The sequence below is a fragment of the Tachysurus vachellii genome, chromosome 15 (assembly GCF_030014155.1).
Source record: "Tachysurus vachellii isolate PV-2020 chromosome 15, HZAU_Pvac_v1, whole genome shotgun sequence".
Lineage (NCBI taxonomy): Eukaryota > Metazoa > Chordata > Actinopteri > Siluriformes > Bagridae > Tachysurus > Tachysurus vachellii.
This window is the reverse complement of record NC_083474.1, coordinates 16,939,759-16,958,063: the sequence shown is the minus strand read 5'-3', so window position 1 is coordinate 16,958,063 and position 18,305 is coordinate 16,939,759. Positions and strand designations below refer to the sequence as shown.

Genomic DNA, 18,305 nt, shown 5'->3' with positions numbered 1-18,305 from the left:
CTTTTTCTCTCGGTGTGAGTCTGTAAGGTATCAGAATATTCAGGAATATATTTGACAGTAAGTTATGAGAATATTCAATAATTTAAGTTCAGAATATTCTGGAATATCAAAAAAAAAATGTTTGTTCTTGCAAAGCTCTGAAACTGAAAAGAATGCAGTTTTATAATGATCATGGTGTACTTGTGAAAACAGGTAACATGAGGCACAGCAGAATAAATGTAAAAAAAAAAGGAGTTAGGTTTAAAAGAATACATCTTTAAAAGGTGTGGGAAGGTGAGCTGTGATGTCTGGATCAGCTCCAAATCAGATCAGCTCCTCTTATTTCATGTCTGAAAAGGTTTTATTTTTAAAAAAAAAAAGCAATGATTATAGTAGTGGGCTGTTTATTTGGTTCATCTTATTAGAACTATCATGAAATACAACAGAATTTAAATGTGCCATACCTTCTTCACCAATCACAATTGTCCCTACAGAAGATTTTCTCCAATCCTGTCAGCTTCTGCAGGAAGTTTGGCCAATAAAAATTTGACTAATCCCACCCAATCCCACAGAAACCCAGACCAATCCCCCGTAATCCTGTAGAAACCCATACAAATCCCACCTGATCTTGCAATAACTCAGACCAATCTCAACCAAATTCTGCAGAACCACAGATCAATCCCAACCAAATTCTGCAGAATCACAGACCAATCCCAACCAAATTCTGAGGAATCACAGACCAATCCCAACCAAATTCTGCAGAATCACAGACCAATCCCAACCAATTCCAAAGAAATGTGGACCATTTTTACCCAATGCTTTAGAAATGTGTACCAATTATACCCTTTCCTGCAGAAACTCAGACTAATCCCATCCAATTCCGAGGAAGCATAGACCATTCCCACTACCCCAACCAGAATAAAGCATGTACTAGAGAGATGTGAATGAATGTGATGAATCTGTACAGCATGAACAACCCTCTACATCCAATACATTACTTAATTAATGAACAAAGCTTTTTCTTGTCCTGATAGCTTTATTTCTGATGACATCTTCCCACCCACATAAGTAAAGACCACCCACTCCCAAGCTTCCGGTGTTCTTGTTGTACTTGTCTATCTTATGCAACAACTCCAAGACAAACAAACACTAATGAAAAAGATATGTTGTCTTACAACTTATCATTTTGAACTTGACAGGGTAGACAGAGGAACCACAAGACCTTAGTAGAAGTTTTTAGCAATAAGAGTGTCTATTAAGGTGTTAATTACTGTAAAAAATGATCATTTCATACAACTTGTCATGTGAATTTTTGGAATGAATCATTTTCTCTCTCTCTCTCTCTCTCTCTCTCTCTCTCTCTCTCTCTCTCTCTCTCTCTCTCTCAGTAAAAGGTGTGCAGTATATGTCAATCACAAACACCTCATACAGTATGAGTGTAAATCTGCTCGTAGCTAAAAATGCCAACTTAAACATTTCTGAAATGCCCCTCTCTCTCTATCTCTTCTCTCTGTCTCTCTCTTTGAGTGAAAGGTATGGTGTCAATCTGACAACTTGTCCAGGAAGCAAAAGAAAATATGTGTCTATCACAAAGTTGTGTACATGTGTGTGTGTGTGTGTGTGTGTGTGTGTGTGTGTGTGTGTGTGTGTGTGTGTGTGTGCGTGTGTGTGTGTGCGTGTGTGTGTGTGCGCATGTGTGTGTGTGTTTGTGTGTGTGTGTGTGTGTAAGAGAGAGAGATAGCAGCTGTATACATCATTCTCTCTTCCTCTGTACACAGTAATCTTTATATATTCATGGTCCTGAATATAAATTCCTAAAACACAAAGCTGGCTGATATATTTCCTGTACAGAGGAAGCAGACAGGATGCGTCATACAGGAATCCATTTATGTTTTGGAAGGTATGTGTAAAGCTGTGATGTACTGTTTACACAGTGATCTCTTGTACTGTATTTTGTTTCTCTTCAGAAGGGAAAAAAACATGCGCCTAACACTGTGTAGAGAGTTGTCATGACTTGATTGTACTATTCGGTTAGACCCGAACGCCTAAACACAATCGACGCTAAATGGGCGAGTGTGTGCGTGTGTGTGTTTAATGGCTACAAGTGCTGGAGGCTGTTCAACACAGGGCAGTGAATGAGCCCGTATCGATTGGATTGAGTGGTGGATGTAATTGCGTTAGTTGTGTTGGCTCCGAATCCCAGAGTACTTGGCCTCGCCTCTCTCATCAAGGAAGCGGCGTGAGAGATGGATGAGGGAAAGCAAGGGTGGAAAAGACAAATGAGGAGAGCAAAGATGAAACCAATCACATTCAAGCCTCAACAAGCCATTCTTTTTTACGCTTGGAATGGTGTCATTTCAATTAGAATGAGAACATACGCCTGCACACACACACTCACACACACACACACACACACACACACACACACACACACACACTGGACTGAAATAGCTTCAAGCATATTGTCTGGTGTTAATTGTTATCCCCGTTTTGAACGCTCTGCACAGACTGTAATTTCTTCCATTTCTCTTACTTGACTAGTTCCATAACCACTTTGATTCTATTGTGTTTCATTACGGCTCCTCTAAATAAGTGCACACTATCTCCGGCCTCCAGCTGTGTGCGTGTAAGAGAGAATGAGAAAAGAGAATGTTGCTGGTAATGAACTTTGAAACTAACTCCAGCCTTAGACCCTTTACACGTTCTTGTAAGTGTCCTGCAGAGTCTGATGATTAATAATTTAATAGAATACTGATTTTTTTTTAATGCAATCCTCGAACCAAATGATAACTGAATTTTACACAAACATCTACACATAACAATATATTATAGGGGTCATCATCTAGTGGACTGTGCTCTAAATGCAGACTCAGCAAAGTCTTTTAATACACCAAATTGTGTATTTAAAAATAATAATAATAATGATAATAATAATAATAATAATAATAATAATAATAATAATAATAATAATAATAATAATAATAATAATAATTCATTAATTAATAACAATAAATAAATAAACCTGTCCATAGTTCAGTGACTCCACTTTTTAAACATGAACCAGAACAGACTTTGCATCAGATCCTCTGCTGTGGTAAATTATTTAGAGGACACCAGCTCATTGGAGCAGAGTCTAGCTACAGGGCTAAAAGCAGTGGCTCTGAAAGGTTTTTTTCTCTTTAAATTGTATAATGAACAATAATTTCAATGCTTGAAGTAGCATGGACTTGTATGTGTTTTGTATGTACCGTATGTGTTTATTAATTACCCCTAAGCCACATAGGTTTAGGTTATATGACAATTTTTATTGAGTGAGAATGAGAGAGAGAATGTGAGAGAGAGAGAGAGAGAGAGAGAGAGAGAGAGAGAGAGAGAGAGAGAGAGAGAGAGAGAGAGAGAGAGAGAGAGAATATGTACATACCTTCTCAGAAAAGAGATGGCAGTATAATGGACATATTTACATTAATTCCTGTAATCCATTAATAAATTTAGACTGGATTTTCTGAGAGCAGACTCTTGGATAACCTCAAATCATCATCATCAAACGCTTTTCCCTTGTGATACATTCACAAACATTTTCTAAGCAAATTCATTTGCCTTTCATTTCCTTGGTTGGGGCTTTGAATTAGTTGCTCTAGTGCGCTAGGGCTTTTCTTAAGGTCCTCCCAGTGCAAGACATTTCTATTGTGTCTGTAATGTGTAGTGTGTGAATGGTTGTGTGTGATTGTTGTCTAGTGATAGTTTAGAACCCGAGTGTCCCCTGCCTTGTACCCCAAGTCTCCCGTGATAGGCTCCAGGTTGCCCACGACCCTGCATAGGATAAACTGTTTAGAAAATTGAGTAAACTAATGAATGAATAAATGAATGCATAACCATACATTGTTTGTCCAAAAGTATGAGGACACCTGATTATCACATCCATACATACTTGTTGAACATCCAATTCCTCCCACAAAAAACCTCAATAGGCAGTCGCTCCCCTCTTTGCTTCACTAACTATTACAAACTATTTACATTTTAGGATGTTACTGTAAGGATTTTCGAGTTCTTCTACTCCAGACTTGTCAAGCCTTGTCTTCATGGAGCTTGCTTTGTGAACAGGGACATTGCTGTTCTGGAACATCATTTGGTCCTCTTAGTTCTACAAAAGGGAAATTATAGTTCTACAGAATACAAAGACATTCAATTCAATCAATCATGTGCATCAAATGAACGTCCTGTATTTCCTAGATAGAAGTTTTTTTTTTTCTAGCATTCACATTACATATGTTGCTTAACATTTGTTGATAGAAAATAGAATTATATTATACTTAAGTTTGGTTTTTACCTATCTCTACTTGCAATTTGTCTTTTAACTAATACTTTTAGTTCTGCTTTAACTCCAATTCAACAAAATATGAATGAATTTTACACCAGACATCTAGGAATAGATCTAAATTGATCAAAATTCCTAATAAATCTACACTTTAAGAGATCTAAGGGCCTTTTTACCCCTGGTCACGTCATGTGTTTTCTCTGATCCGATAGCTATCTGATTTGATAAAACTGTTCCATTTACGTTAGACCACATAAATGCGTCTTGGCGAATCGGATATCAATCCGATCTTTCTACTCCCGCGAAAATGCAAATATATTTTACCTCATTTCCGGGGTAATTGAAATGGAACACTTTTTGGTGTATGTGGTTTTTAGAATGCAATCAAAAAGAAGAAGAAAAAACTTTTATGACGGTTATGCTACAAAAAACAGCATTTACATTTATTTGTTTCTGGCGCGATGCACGACTCGTGAGTCACTTGCGAGTGACGTACTTCCATTTGGGAGGAGTACAGCGCTGACGTATGTGGCTTGAAGAACCACATTCTTTTACACCTGTCCAGTTTCATCTGAAATGCGTCCCAGACCACCTCCTGAAGTGGTTTGAACGATCGGATTTATATCCGTCTCGAAAACGTTTCGGAGGGCATTTAGACCTGGTCTTTTTACCATCGATTAGCTATCCGATCACAGAAAACGCATGAAGTGACCAGATGTAAAAAGCCCCTAAGTTTTACCAGCATATAAAAATGAGATTTGAAACACATCACTGTAATCTATCTGCTAGTTTGTATGGTAAGGGTTATTATCTTGCTAGCATCTGGAAAAAGGTTTTCTTTGTGAAAAGGGAAGTAATGTACTGTCAGTAATTTAAACCAATGTGCTATTTAAGGTAGATATTTGTGCTAATCGAATCTTCCTTTTTATTTTAGTTTCATTCTGTAAGTAAATTTAAGATTCTATATTAGTCTATTCATTTGAGTGAAGTTTATATAGAGATGACTTACAAAGGTGGTTTCCCTGAGGTTGAGGAAATGTGGACAAGTCTTTCCTGTGACTAAATTAGCGACATGGTGACTAGGAATTAAATCCAGGAACATCTGGAAAATTGGCTTTCTCAAACAACATTCTGAGGGTGATAATGGGACACGTTTTATAAAGGTGTGTTAATTAAGACAAGTGAGCTTTTATCTGTTAGCAATTAACTGTTACCTTTTGGATGAAACTGATGGAGTCACTAGACGTTTAGAAGTGTGCAGAATATTCAGTGTTATTTAGAGTTTTCACTGTTTTGTCAGTCTGACCTCATGAAATCCTGTATTATGGGCTTTGCTTGAAAAGCCTATGAGGCTTGACATTTCACTTGTTCTGGTTGAATCTGGTTTTAGTTTTGGCTTCATGCAGTGAACTCAAGCAGATAGTATGTAACACTCTGCTAACCTTTTCATTCAGGGTGGCTCAGAAAACTCACAGTCAGTGCCAATGAGCACTCAGGGATTTGTAAATTCAGAGCTTAGTCACAGTGCGTTGTGTTCAAAACACACTCTGGTCTGAGTGGCTGAAACGGCAGTGGCATGTGGCCAGTCCTCCGCCTGCCAACTTACCTTTGCTTGGCTGAATATGTTTGATGAAACTTCTAAAAGTGGCCATAATTTTTGTTCACTTTTCTGCAAAGACTAATGAGACCCTCACAGTTTTAGACACATGTATGTGTAACTTTCTCCAACCCTCTCTCTCACAATCCAAGTTAAGATCAATTCAGTTCAAACTACTAGACAGCAAGAAAATGATCTCACATTGATTTGTACATTTCAGTTAAAAGTGCTTCAAATTCAATTCAATTCAATTCAATTCAATTCAATTCAATTCAAATTTATTTGTATAGCACATTTGGATGTTAGCAATGGACATTGTTTCAAAGCAGCTTTACAGAACATAAGAAAAATGACAAAATTAACATTATACAAAGATTAATATTATACAAAAGTTCAAGATTAATATTAGGCTTATATTTAAATGTGTTTATATTTATCCCCAATAAATAAAAACTCCCTTAGATGGAAGAGGAAGAAACCATGAGAGGAACCAGACTCAAAAGGGAAATTCATTTGACAAGCAAAACCTTATATTACTTTTTCAATATTATATTACTCACTCACTCTCATTCATCTTCTACCGCTTATCCGAACTATTCTCGGGTCACGGGGAGCCTGAGCCTGATGATCTCAGGCGTCATCGGGCATCAAGGCAGGATACACCCTGGACGGAGTGCCAACCCATCGCAGGGCACACACACTCTCATTCACTCACGCAATCACACACTACGGACAATTTTCCAGAGATTTTCCAGCATGTCTTTGGATCGGGGAGGAAACCGGAGTCCCCTGAGGCACGGGGAGAACATGCAAACTCCACACACACACAAGGCGGAGGTGGGAATCGAACCCCCAACGCTGGAGGTGTGAGGCAAACGTGCTAACCACTAAGCCACCGTGCCCCCCATATTATATTACTGTATTTATTTATTTATTTATTTGTTTGTTTGTTTAATTATCATTATATGACTTTATTCAAATCAACAAACTTTTTTTTAGTATATTCTAGCTACTGTAATACGTAATAAGCTACTGTAAGCAAGCTGAATAGATTTTTGTACAGTATATTTTTAAAAAAAAAAATGTATTTCCCAAATCTGTAGAATATTCCCATATATAATATAATAATATAATGTAATGTTTTAACTTTTAGAATTTTCTAGAAAGCTAAATGCACTCGCAGCAGACTCTGGTATCTTTTAAGGAGCATTTTTGTACATTTAATATATACAAAATATTTGGGTTTTAGGGACCAAAATGTTTTACTCTAAAATGTCAGTAAAGGACATGCACATGCTCATTCCTGGGTAAAAAATCCATAAATATAAAAGATATAGATGTAAAGGTCTAAGAGATATGCCCTTAATGGTACCAACCTGGGGACAAAGGAAAAGTACCGCCTTCTTGCATATTTGCCTTTATTTCAGAGAATTTGCAAACAGTTGTAAGCCATATTTGCTTAGAATGAATGTAACACAACACAAACACATAATTCAGATCAATCAGATAATGTGTCCTAAACAAATACAAATACAGATAAAATACAATACAGATAAATGTCTAATAGCATATGCAATATTTACGTAGGGTTTCGTTATAAAACCTTGACAGCTTCTCTACAGAAGTGTACCTCAATCTACACGATCATTACTAAATTAAAAAAAGGAAGATAAATTTGCAGCCTTTGAGGAGAGTTTCCAAGGCTTCAGCAAAATTCTCAAGAAAAGTTCACGAAAAATGCACCAGAAGACTTAAAACTAGCCCAAAATGCCCAGATATTCAGTGGTACACATTTATGATTTTCTTATGTCTGCAATAGAAAGTTGTTAGATTTGGAACCTGGCAATTCTGGCAATCAGGAATCAGAAATACACTATACTTTTTCTCATCAGTAGCTTGCTTGACTTTAACACCGAATATAAAACTAGAATATAGAAATGTTTTTCTTTATAGAGCTGTTGTTTCTTATAGCCCGTGAAGACCACATGCTGTGCACAGATGAGCAGATCTCTGTGGGGCTCTGCAAAAATAATCATTCAATTAATTGCAATAACATGAATGCGTATTACTACATTCACTACGTTTTTCCCCCCATTATTTGTTATTTCATTGTTATTCAAAGAAAATCATTAAATCATGATAATGAAATGTCCCATTTCTGGTGCCAAACTAGCAACAAGCAAAATTCCTGTTTGATATATTTAATATAGAAAGTGCACTTGTTAAGGTTTGTTTCCCGATGTGTTTGGAATTAAAAACACCACTTTACAGAAACTCTATTTTTTACAGAATAAGTGAAAAGAGACTCATTATGGTTAAGCGTCCATACTGATACCAGACAATGGGAACACATATCCCTACACTGACTCCCTATCCACTTCTGCATAGAATATAAACTCCTGTCTTATAATCTTTTGTCTTTTGAAGTTGTTTTTATGGTCTAGCTCATACTTTCTTGTGCCATATTAATCTGTATACAGCTTTCTTTTCTTGACACCATCTGCTCTCTGTTCCTTCCTCCAGGCTTAGCATAATATGAGATCGGGCTTTTACTGTTGCAGGCTCAAACCTCTGGAGCACAATTCCTCTCCATCCTCAAGCTAGCTCCCTCTTCTCATTTAAAACCCAGCTGAACACTCATCTCTTCCAGCTTGCTTTGCCTTTAACTCAATTCCTTCCACTCACCCATCCTCCAGACTCGGATGCTTTATTGTGCTTTAAACTAATTAGTGGCTCTAATTATGTTATTGCTTGATTTACTTTTAATCCTTTCACAATTCTTTATAATCAGTGTCTGCGTCTATTAGGACTGTTTTATTCTCTATCACTTTCTGTGTTCTTTCTTTTGTTAATGATATTTGTGACACTAGGATTCAAAATTTGTCAATCTAAATATTTCTGCTTTATTTAGATTTTTTTTTTACAATTAAATGAATTAAATGGAATCAGTTGAAGTTGCTGGAGGTCGTGTCACCTCATATACTTCTAGAGACCCTGATTTAATCCTGAGCTCGGGTTTCTGTCTCTGTAGAGTTTTGCGTGTTCATCTGGTGTTTGTGAAGGTTTCCTTTGGGTTTACTGGTTTCCTCCCTCCTCTAAAAACATGCCGTTATACAGTATAACATCAGATTACTGCAAAAAGTGTATCATAGGTAGCTGTTAGCTAGCTGGCTAATGCAGTACAGCAGATTGCTAGATTAGCTAATGTAGCTAAAGTATTGTGTTTTTATTATTGAGAGGTACAATTCAGCTAGTAAAAAAACAACTAGCAGTGATTTAGTGCTATTTTGTGGTTTTGTATGAACTGTACTGTGTAATGTACAGTTCCTCATCCAGTTATTGCATATAGTATATTAAGCAAAAAAAAAAGCAATTTAATATATAAAGGCCATATAAAAGCACTAATTAAGTAATAGTGTGAAAAAAAATAGTGAACAAATTTGTGCTATAATTTGTGCAGTGACATAAAGTGAAAAGTGAAACGGATGAAAGGGATCATAGAGTGTGTAAACTATTCACCAAGCATGTGTATGTGTGTGTGTGTGTGTTTCATCCAGAGTGTGGAGTTGACATAGCTTGTTTCACATTATAATAAAATATATTATTACATTAAAAATATGTTTCTTCTTTGAAAAAAAAGTAAAAAGCAGAAGAGAAAAAAAGAGATGAGTACCAACACATCATATAATATTATTTCATTATTTTCCTTTCCTGGCTTTTGATCGTCAACTCCATTCCATTTTAATTAGATCTTTTTCTCCTTAGGGGAGATCTGCGCATTTGGAGTCCATGGTTCTGACGCTCCGTTCGAGGCTGTGGTCCTGAACAGGACGTCTGGAGAAGGCCAGCTGCGGACGCGAAGCCCCATCGACTGTGAGCGCCAGAGAGAGTACACATTCACCATCCAAGCACATGATTGTGGATCAGGTCCTGGAGGCATCGGAGCGAAGAAATCACACAAGTACGTACTGTATATGTACCTGCCTTTACGCATTAGATGCTCTAGCGTAGTTGAAAATGAAGGTTCACATCAGCCCCAAATGTGTTTAAACGCTGATCTAATTATGGGTGGATAAAAACACACCAGGGAACAGCAGGCAGGATGTAGTCTGACACAGAAAGTGTTGAGGAAGAAAAAAAAAACAGGAAGAGAAATACATAAGCAACAAAAAGAGGAGGATGTAAAAAAAAAAAAAAAAAAAGAACTAAGTGAATTTGCATGTATTTTAAAATAAAATGCAGATATAAAACCCTGACTGGAAACATTGCTTTTTTTGCTCACACACACAAAACCAAGCAACCACTTTCAATTAATACTAATGGTCCTAATTGACTAATAATGCTATTAAATTCATTTTCAGTTCATTAACTAGATTTCCAGCTTCAAACATCTGTGTCCTTTAGAGGAACTGCAATGTAAAAAGCTGCAAAAGCAAAACAGGAATTTTAAATATGAAATTAACAGTCTTGTAAAAAAAAAACGTTCCTAATATCCAGATGAGTACTAAAAAAGACTTTTCTCAAACTAAACGCATTTAATCCAAGCGTTTCTACTGTTGCCAAGTCTGATAACTGTATGCACAAAGGACTGCTGTAGAATTCTTCTGGGTGCCAAATAGAGGGCAAAGCTTTCGTTCAGATCTTCTGGTTTTAATCTGCCTAGCAGTCATCATCATCTCTTTCTGAAAGGAAAAATGTTAGCTTCTTTTCTTGCTTCTTTTGGTGGAGGTTGGCATGTGCCTACTCTGAAAATGCTTTTTAAAGCCATGTGTTCAACCTTTTCCAACTTATTTTTCTTTTTCCAATATCCAGAGTAGATCGTGATCTCACCAAGAGACCTAATGAGAGCAAAGAAATTTGAGAGGATATCGCTCAGACATTTGCTTCAGGGTTGAGTCATCCATTTTTTTTTCTTATTCATTAGGCACTTTCTGTACAAAGTTTGATTCAATCAAAATCAGCAGAGGTAGTCTATCTGAACACCTTTTCTTCTCCTAAAATGTCTCCTCAAATACTGAGAATATCTGATCGTGATCAAATCAAGGGAAAAAAAATATAAGCGAGGTATAAATTGCCATCTGTGATTATCGAGCTGTCTGTGAAGTTTTGATACTGATGAACCGGAGGGATTTTTACAGCCTGCCCACTTCACTGATTATGATGAAGGATTCTTTCTAAAGCGTGTGAGAGGTGGTTTGCTCCCCCACTTAACCCTACCATATAAGATCATCTAAAATGGGCTAATTATTCTAACATGGCCATTTCATCAGCTTCAAACGGGTTGTCTGACACTGTCGCACAGGGTGCCGTTAAACTCAGCCACAGCCTAGTTCACTCCTAAAATAGGAGCTTTTTACAAATACAGGTTTCAGTGATATGCAGTGTTGAAACTGATCGAATAAACTTACACCTGGGAGAATAAAGATAAAGATGTTTACGTATAAGCTGGAAGTTTAAATCTCAAACGAATTCATGGATTTCCTTTGAAATAATTTGATTATATTGAATATACTGTGGGGGGCACGGTGGCTTAGTGGTTAGCACGTTCGCCTCACACCTCCAGGGTCGGGGTTCGATTCCTGCCTCCGCCTTGTGTGTGTGGAGTTTGCATGTTCTCCCCGTGCCTCGGGGGTTTCCTCCCCCGGTCCAAAGACATGCATGGTTGGTTGATTGGCATCTCTGGAAAATTGTCCGTTTAGTTTACAGTGTTAAATATATAACACTTTCATATATATATATATAATTTATTTACATTATCTCAAAGCAGCTTTACAGAAGCATAGGTGGCTTAGTGGTTAGCATGTTCGCCTCACACCTCCAGGGTTGGGGGTTCGATGCCCGATGATGCCTGAGATAGGCACAGGCTCCCCGTGACCCGAGGTAGTTCGGATAAGCGGTAGAAGATGAATGAATGAATGAATATACTGTAGTTTATATATGAATCACAAAGTGGGATATTACACATGCACACAAACACATACACACACCTCGATGTACATACTGTATATTGCTAAGACAATTCAGTGTGATGAGTCTGTTTCTCTTGCGATCCATACTATAACTGTATTTTTAAATATTCATGCTTGTTTTATATTTCCCAATACTCAGAACATTACATGTGTAACAGTTATTATATTTTTAACTTTCAGACCTCAGGTGTAAAGAAAAGAACTGGATCTTATACAGTATCGCTGCCAGGGTCGAGTCTGCGGTCTCAGGCACACTGCAGGCTATATCTTTGCTCTGGGAGCCACCCTAAAGCTGTATAAATTATAATTATTACACACCCGGCTAAGGGAGCGTTTTTACAGGCTAAGAGCAAAAGGGTAGCAGCTTAAGGCCCCCACTGGAGTTGTCTGTACACGTGCATGACCTAAATCAACGACAGAATTGAACTAGTCTTACACTTTTTTTTTGTCACAAATTATTTGTCAGCGTGTCTCTGAGTCACAGTTCTAAAGTTAGTGTGGATGTTTCTTCCCTACAGAAGCAAGACTTGTCACCTCGGTGTTAAAACTACACTTAGTTCCTATCATCGCTCCTAGGAGCTCATAAAAAACAACATGACATTATCTTTCCCTATCCACCTTTGTCTTCAGTCATCTGATTCACTCTGTCCCCCGACCTCCTGACATTTCCTCCTTTGATTCTTTAAATCTCTTTGGCAGAATTTCTTATTTTTTTTGCCCTTTCACCCTGTCTTCTTTCATGCACACTTCACAGATGCCATTGTGTCCTGTTTCAATGCTCCTTAAGGGTGATGCTTATTTTCACTTTATTTCATTCTTTGCCATCCCTCCCCTCTCTGTCACTCTCTCTCTCTGTCTATCTCACTTTCACTTGCTCTCTCTCTCCCCTTATCTGTTTCATTCTCTTGGATGTTTGCTACATGTGCTACATCTATCTATCTATCTATCTATCTATCTATCTATCTATCTATCTATCTATCTATCTATCTATCTATCTATCTATCTACACACACACACCCTCTCTCTGTTATTCTCACTCTCTCTCTCCTTATCTCCCCTTATCTGTTTCATTCTCATGGATATTTGCTATCTATCTATCTATCTATCTATCTATCTATCTATCTATCTATCTATCTATCTATCTATCTATCTATCTATCTATCTATCTATCTATCTATCTATCTATCTCAGAGAGAAAGTGGGGGTGTCATGTACTTCGTCTGTATAATCTGAACCTTCAAATCTATATAATCAAAATTCTTTTAAAACATTTAAAATATATGGCAAAGTTTATCGCCTCATCCAGGCATGTAGCATGTGCTATCTGATACGTTTGTATGGCTTTGATGGAGTTTTTTTCTTCTGAGAGAACTCTTCTTTATTCGGCTTGTTATTATTTCTCACATTCACAGCTAGTCTGGGTATTGCACTCAAATCCAGGTGAATTCTAACAACAGCTTCAGTCTGATATGCTCGATTGTAGTATCTTGTTTACATGAGCATTTAAACTGCAAAATAAGATAATAATCTTTGTGTGCAGGTAAACAAACTGGATGTGCATAATGATGCAGAGTTAAATGGGTTGTGGAGCTTTGGATAAACAGATGGAGGCTGTCTTTTCAAACGTACGCTTGTATTGTTCTACATATGAGCGGTTTCTAAGATAAATAGGCACTGATTCATACAGACAAAGCTTTACTCTGTGCATAAACTAGTGAATTGTTCCACTGATTACTCACCATAATGTATCAAGGCTTTAGAGCATGATTATTTGTAAAAAAAAAAAAAAAAAAAAAAATATTAATACATTTCTTGGTAAGAAAGTGTTGAATCATGTTCTATGACAGCAGATCTAAGAGCAGAGCCAGCTGAAATACAGTATAATCACAGGTTTTCATCAGTGTTCATTCTAATATTTCATCTTTCTCTAGAAACAGGATGTTTACGTGGACCTGTATACATGTCGCTTAGCGTAATCTATCAATCTATCCATCCATTCATCCATTTTCTGTATTGCTTATCCTATGTAGCAACATGGGACTCTGGGCAAAGGTATAGGACACTATGGATAAAGACAGATTACACACACACAACACACACACAACACACGATTTAGATGCATATCGGCATATAACACATGTTTTTGGACTAGAGGAGGAAGCCAGAGTGCCTGCGAAAAAAAACTAAAACTGTCACAGGAAGAAAATACAAACTCCATGAATTGAACTCTGAAACCTGAGTAACTCCCAACATGGCAACCACTAAACCAGCTGCTTCACATAAACTAAGGCTAATAATACATGGATTAAAATGTGCTGTTTTGTAAAAGTCACGTCAATGATAAGGGGATTTCTGTGAGGATTTCTGTAACTACTCTAAGACGTTTCAAGAATATTTAGAGAAGGAGTCTCGAGTGTCACTAATGCTCAGTAAGATTTTCTCCAGTGGATAGCTTTTGTGCTTTCTGGTTTCCTGGTAACATGATAATTTTTTGTTTGTTTGTTTTATTAACATCACGAGAGAGTTATAATAAAAAGAGAAGCTGGTGAAGTAATGACTCTTTATGGCTGCTTTAACATACAGGAAGTGATAACAGGAACTGAATTAAAAACCTCTAAAGTACACAAAGGGATGAGGTTTTATCAGACTTTATGAGTGAAACTGCAATTTCTTTACATTTTAAACTAAATTACAATTATTTAATATGCAAATGTTGCACAGTTTTCAGAGTAGCTTACAGACCTGCCTGGTGTCCTAAAAGACGAGCACCACGATGGACACAGTTGAGATTTTTTGATGGATGGTTGAATCGGGGGTGATGGAGTGGTATTCAGAGCTTGCAGAGGAAAAGCTTTGTGTTGCTATCTCATTGAAAAACATTGAATTTGTAGTTGACATCTGTTGCATTGTGCGGACGTCATGCCAGGGGGGTGAGAGTTTCTCTGGCTGGGTTTCGGAGAAAGAGGGAGGAATATTTGTGTGTGTGTGTTTGTGTGTGTGTGTGTGTGAGTGTGTGTGTGTGTTTATACTGTAGCTATGGCCCTATATGTAATAATAGCTCAATAGCTATAACAGTTATAGGAGTCCACACATAGGTCTGTGCCCAGATAATTGAATAGAAATAACAGAATGAATGAAGTAAACAGAGTTCTATCATTTCCATTATGCCTGAATGAAAGTGTTAATTAGTCTAATGTAACTAGACTACTGTGCTTCATGGTTTTTAGTTGTGCTTTTTTACTGTGAGACAAAACAGATCATCTGTTACACCGTCAGTGACCTTGAATATTAATGTATTTTATCTCATAGAGACAATAAATGTTGGAACAGAAATTTTGTATAACTACATATAATTTAATTTAAACTAAAGCTGATGGACCCAGGCGCAAATAATGTAAAGACATACAAGCTTGTCCTTTGTTAACATTAGTGACAGAGTAAGGATAGACTATCTATCTATCTATCTATCTATCTATCTATCTATCTATCTATCTATCTATCTATCTATCTATCTGTCTGTCTGTCTGTCTGTCTGTCTGTCTATCTACAAATACAAATAAAGACACACACACACACACACACACACACACCACACAAAAATCTGCAAAAAATTCTATCTATCTATCTATCTATCTATCTATCTATCTATCTATCTATCTATCTATCTATCTATCTATCTATCTATCTGTCTATCTGTCTATCTATCTGTCTGTCTGTCTGTCTGTCTGTCTGTCTATCTACAAATACAAATAAAGACACACACACACACACACACACCACACAAAAATCTGCAAAAAATTCTATCTATCTATCTATCTATCTATCTATCTATCTATCTATCTATCTATCTATCTATCTATCTATCTATCTATCTATCTATCTACAAATACAAATAAAGACACACACACACCACACAAAACATCTGCAAAAAATGTATCTATTATTTTTAGTCATATTTTCCTAAAAAAATTCTAAAGATTTTTTAAGTAGTAGTAAAAAAAAAGTGCTTTAATATAAAATCTATTCAATATAAATCTATTCTACAAAAGTTTTAATTTTTTCACATTTATGAGCTCCTGTATTTCTTAAACAGAATTTTGGATTTAATGAGAATAATAGACTCACTCTTATACAAACACCGATGGCATTTACATGCACATAATATTATCAGTCTACTGTATTTCTATTCAAAATAAACTATAACCAAATACATACCAAAAATATTTTCTTTCGCCTCTCCTCTTTCATTCTTTTATATGGAGTCAAATTTGTCCACCACTTTAATGCCTCAGAGTTGCTTGCTATTTGAAATACTTGTAGTAAATATTACCTAGAACAAGCGATGAGTTATGACCCAAATGCGTAAATGATAAAATGATACTGGAGCAACGAATTAACAATAAACTTACAGATGCTGATCGAATCTGTAATGACTCACTGAGTTTTTAATTTTCTTCTTGTTTTTCTTCACTGCCTTAAAGAATATTTGTTACACACCATTATGTGACTACCTCGGCTGTTAATTGTACTTTTGGGGTACCAGTGATAAATGATTATCAAAAGAGAAGTGATAAATGAGGCTCATATTTGTACAAGAACAAGCGCTAAACTCTGCAGGCTCAGTCAAGTTTCCTTCTGCATCTGAGCATGACACTAGCATCCTTTCATTTACGTTCTCATTTACTTTCAACCTCTAAGCAGTGCTAGCTAGTCAGCTGTAAAACTCTGGCAAATCTATTCAGATTGCACCTCAAATTAAGACTCTTACTCATACATTATACTGATATTTAAAAAAAAAAAATCCTTGAAAGTAACAACTCAGCAGTTTTTTCCTCTTACAATACGGTTAAACTTTAACGTTAGTCAAGCAATGGAAGGAACTTGATTATGCTGAACATTACCCATTTCCCTAATGACAGTTTAGATTTAGTTTTTTGTTTTCAGTTGGATGTACAGTACTGCGGTGATTTATGAAAAAAAAAAAAAGACAGGTCCCAGACCATGTTAAGAAGGTAAAACACTAGCTGGCAATGTGATAATTATATATACGTATATGTAATATATAATATAGTATAGACTATATATATAGTCATTCTCAATAGGACCACAAAGAATATTTGCTAAATTCGACAAAATTACACTGTTTGTACGTTTCTTGCTAATCAATAAAGACATTCTAATTCATATATACATGAATTATGTATATATTATGTATGCTGTGCATATGCTGTGGAGGTTCAGATTTTTGACAAAAGCCCAAAAGTCTCACTATGACATAAAAATTCTATATATAATATATAAAAAAAAGTACATATATATATACAGACACTGTAGCACTCTTGCAGCAAGGGGGACAGAGAAATGGCACAGTGTCAGGGACCTAAAGGAAAATAGTGCTCTTTATTAAAACTGCGCAAGTGTTGGTGCAGCTGTGTCGGATTGAGGGGGTTTTGCTGGTGCAGAAAGAGTGCTGGAGGCATCAGCGGGCAGTACGGTGGACCCCAGGAGCATGGCTTTGGCTCGGCAGATCGGGGCTCGTCTTCATCTTCTAGTCAGCTGACTCTAAAATAAGGCAGAGAGACAAGAAGCGTGTTACTTCCTACTTGACAGCTTACCTCTCTCCTGCTGCTGGGCCTGACTTCTTTTAGTAGTCTCCTCCAGGAGGGTAAGGAGTTAGAGGGCATGCAGCTACACGCAGCGCTGCTGTCCTTGGTGCTGAAACGTCTCTGATTATTCAGCACTGTGAGTTCAATGGGGCAAGAAGTGATTTTCTGTGGTTTGGGTGTGGAGGTGTGTGCACCATTGTCACAACACACACATACACACACTCACACACACACACACACACACACACACACACAATATATGTATCAAGAAATGATACATGAATATTTTGGGTGAAAAAAAATTGTAATCCTAAAGTAGACTTTGTTTGTTTGGAAATTGTGAATGAGTGTTAAGTGGGACTGGACAATTGTGTGTTTCTGAAAAGTGTCTGATTATATGATAAAATTTATAAACAATGTATCACTGCCTACTGACAACTCACTTTACAAGTTCTTGTTCCTTCTAGTATTTATTTTAAACAAATTTTAAACAGGTTTTTTTTTCACTTTTTCCCGTTAATATTGTGCTATTCGAGTGTGTCAGAATGTGCCTATGTCGTATATTTTGATGTATCACAGCATAATATTTTTGCCATTTCTCATTTCACATCTACTTGTACTTGTGAGACTGTTTATGAAAATTGACTGACACTTGAATGTGTCACACAGAGCTGACTGGAGCTTTACACTTTAATGGATGAGTGAACAGACACAAACAAATATAAACACATGTTGATGAGGGATTTTTGCTGGCCTGCTTCTCCATCTGTCACTGTGTGTTAACACCAAAACCTTTACACAAATACATGCTGTATAATGTTTGTGTGTGCGTGTGTGTG

The 18,305-nt window shown here is 36.7% G+C and overlaps 1 protein-coding gene across 1 annotated transcript in view; it reads left to right on the top strand.

Moving 5' to 3' along the window:
- Positions 1-18,305, top strand: part of clstn2b (calsyntenin 2b) — a 202,137-nt gene that overhangs the window by 103,626 nt on the left and 80,206 nt on the right. Inside the window, exon 3 of the mRNA XM_060888779.1 lies at positions 9,657-9,852. Coding sequence (XP_060744762.1) covers positions 9,657-9,852 — 196 coding nt within the window. The remainder of the gene's footprint in view (positions 1-9,656; positions 9,853-18,305) is intronic.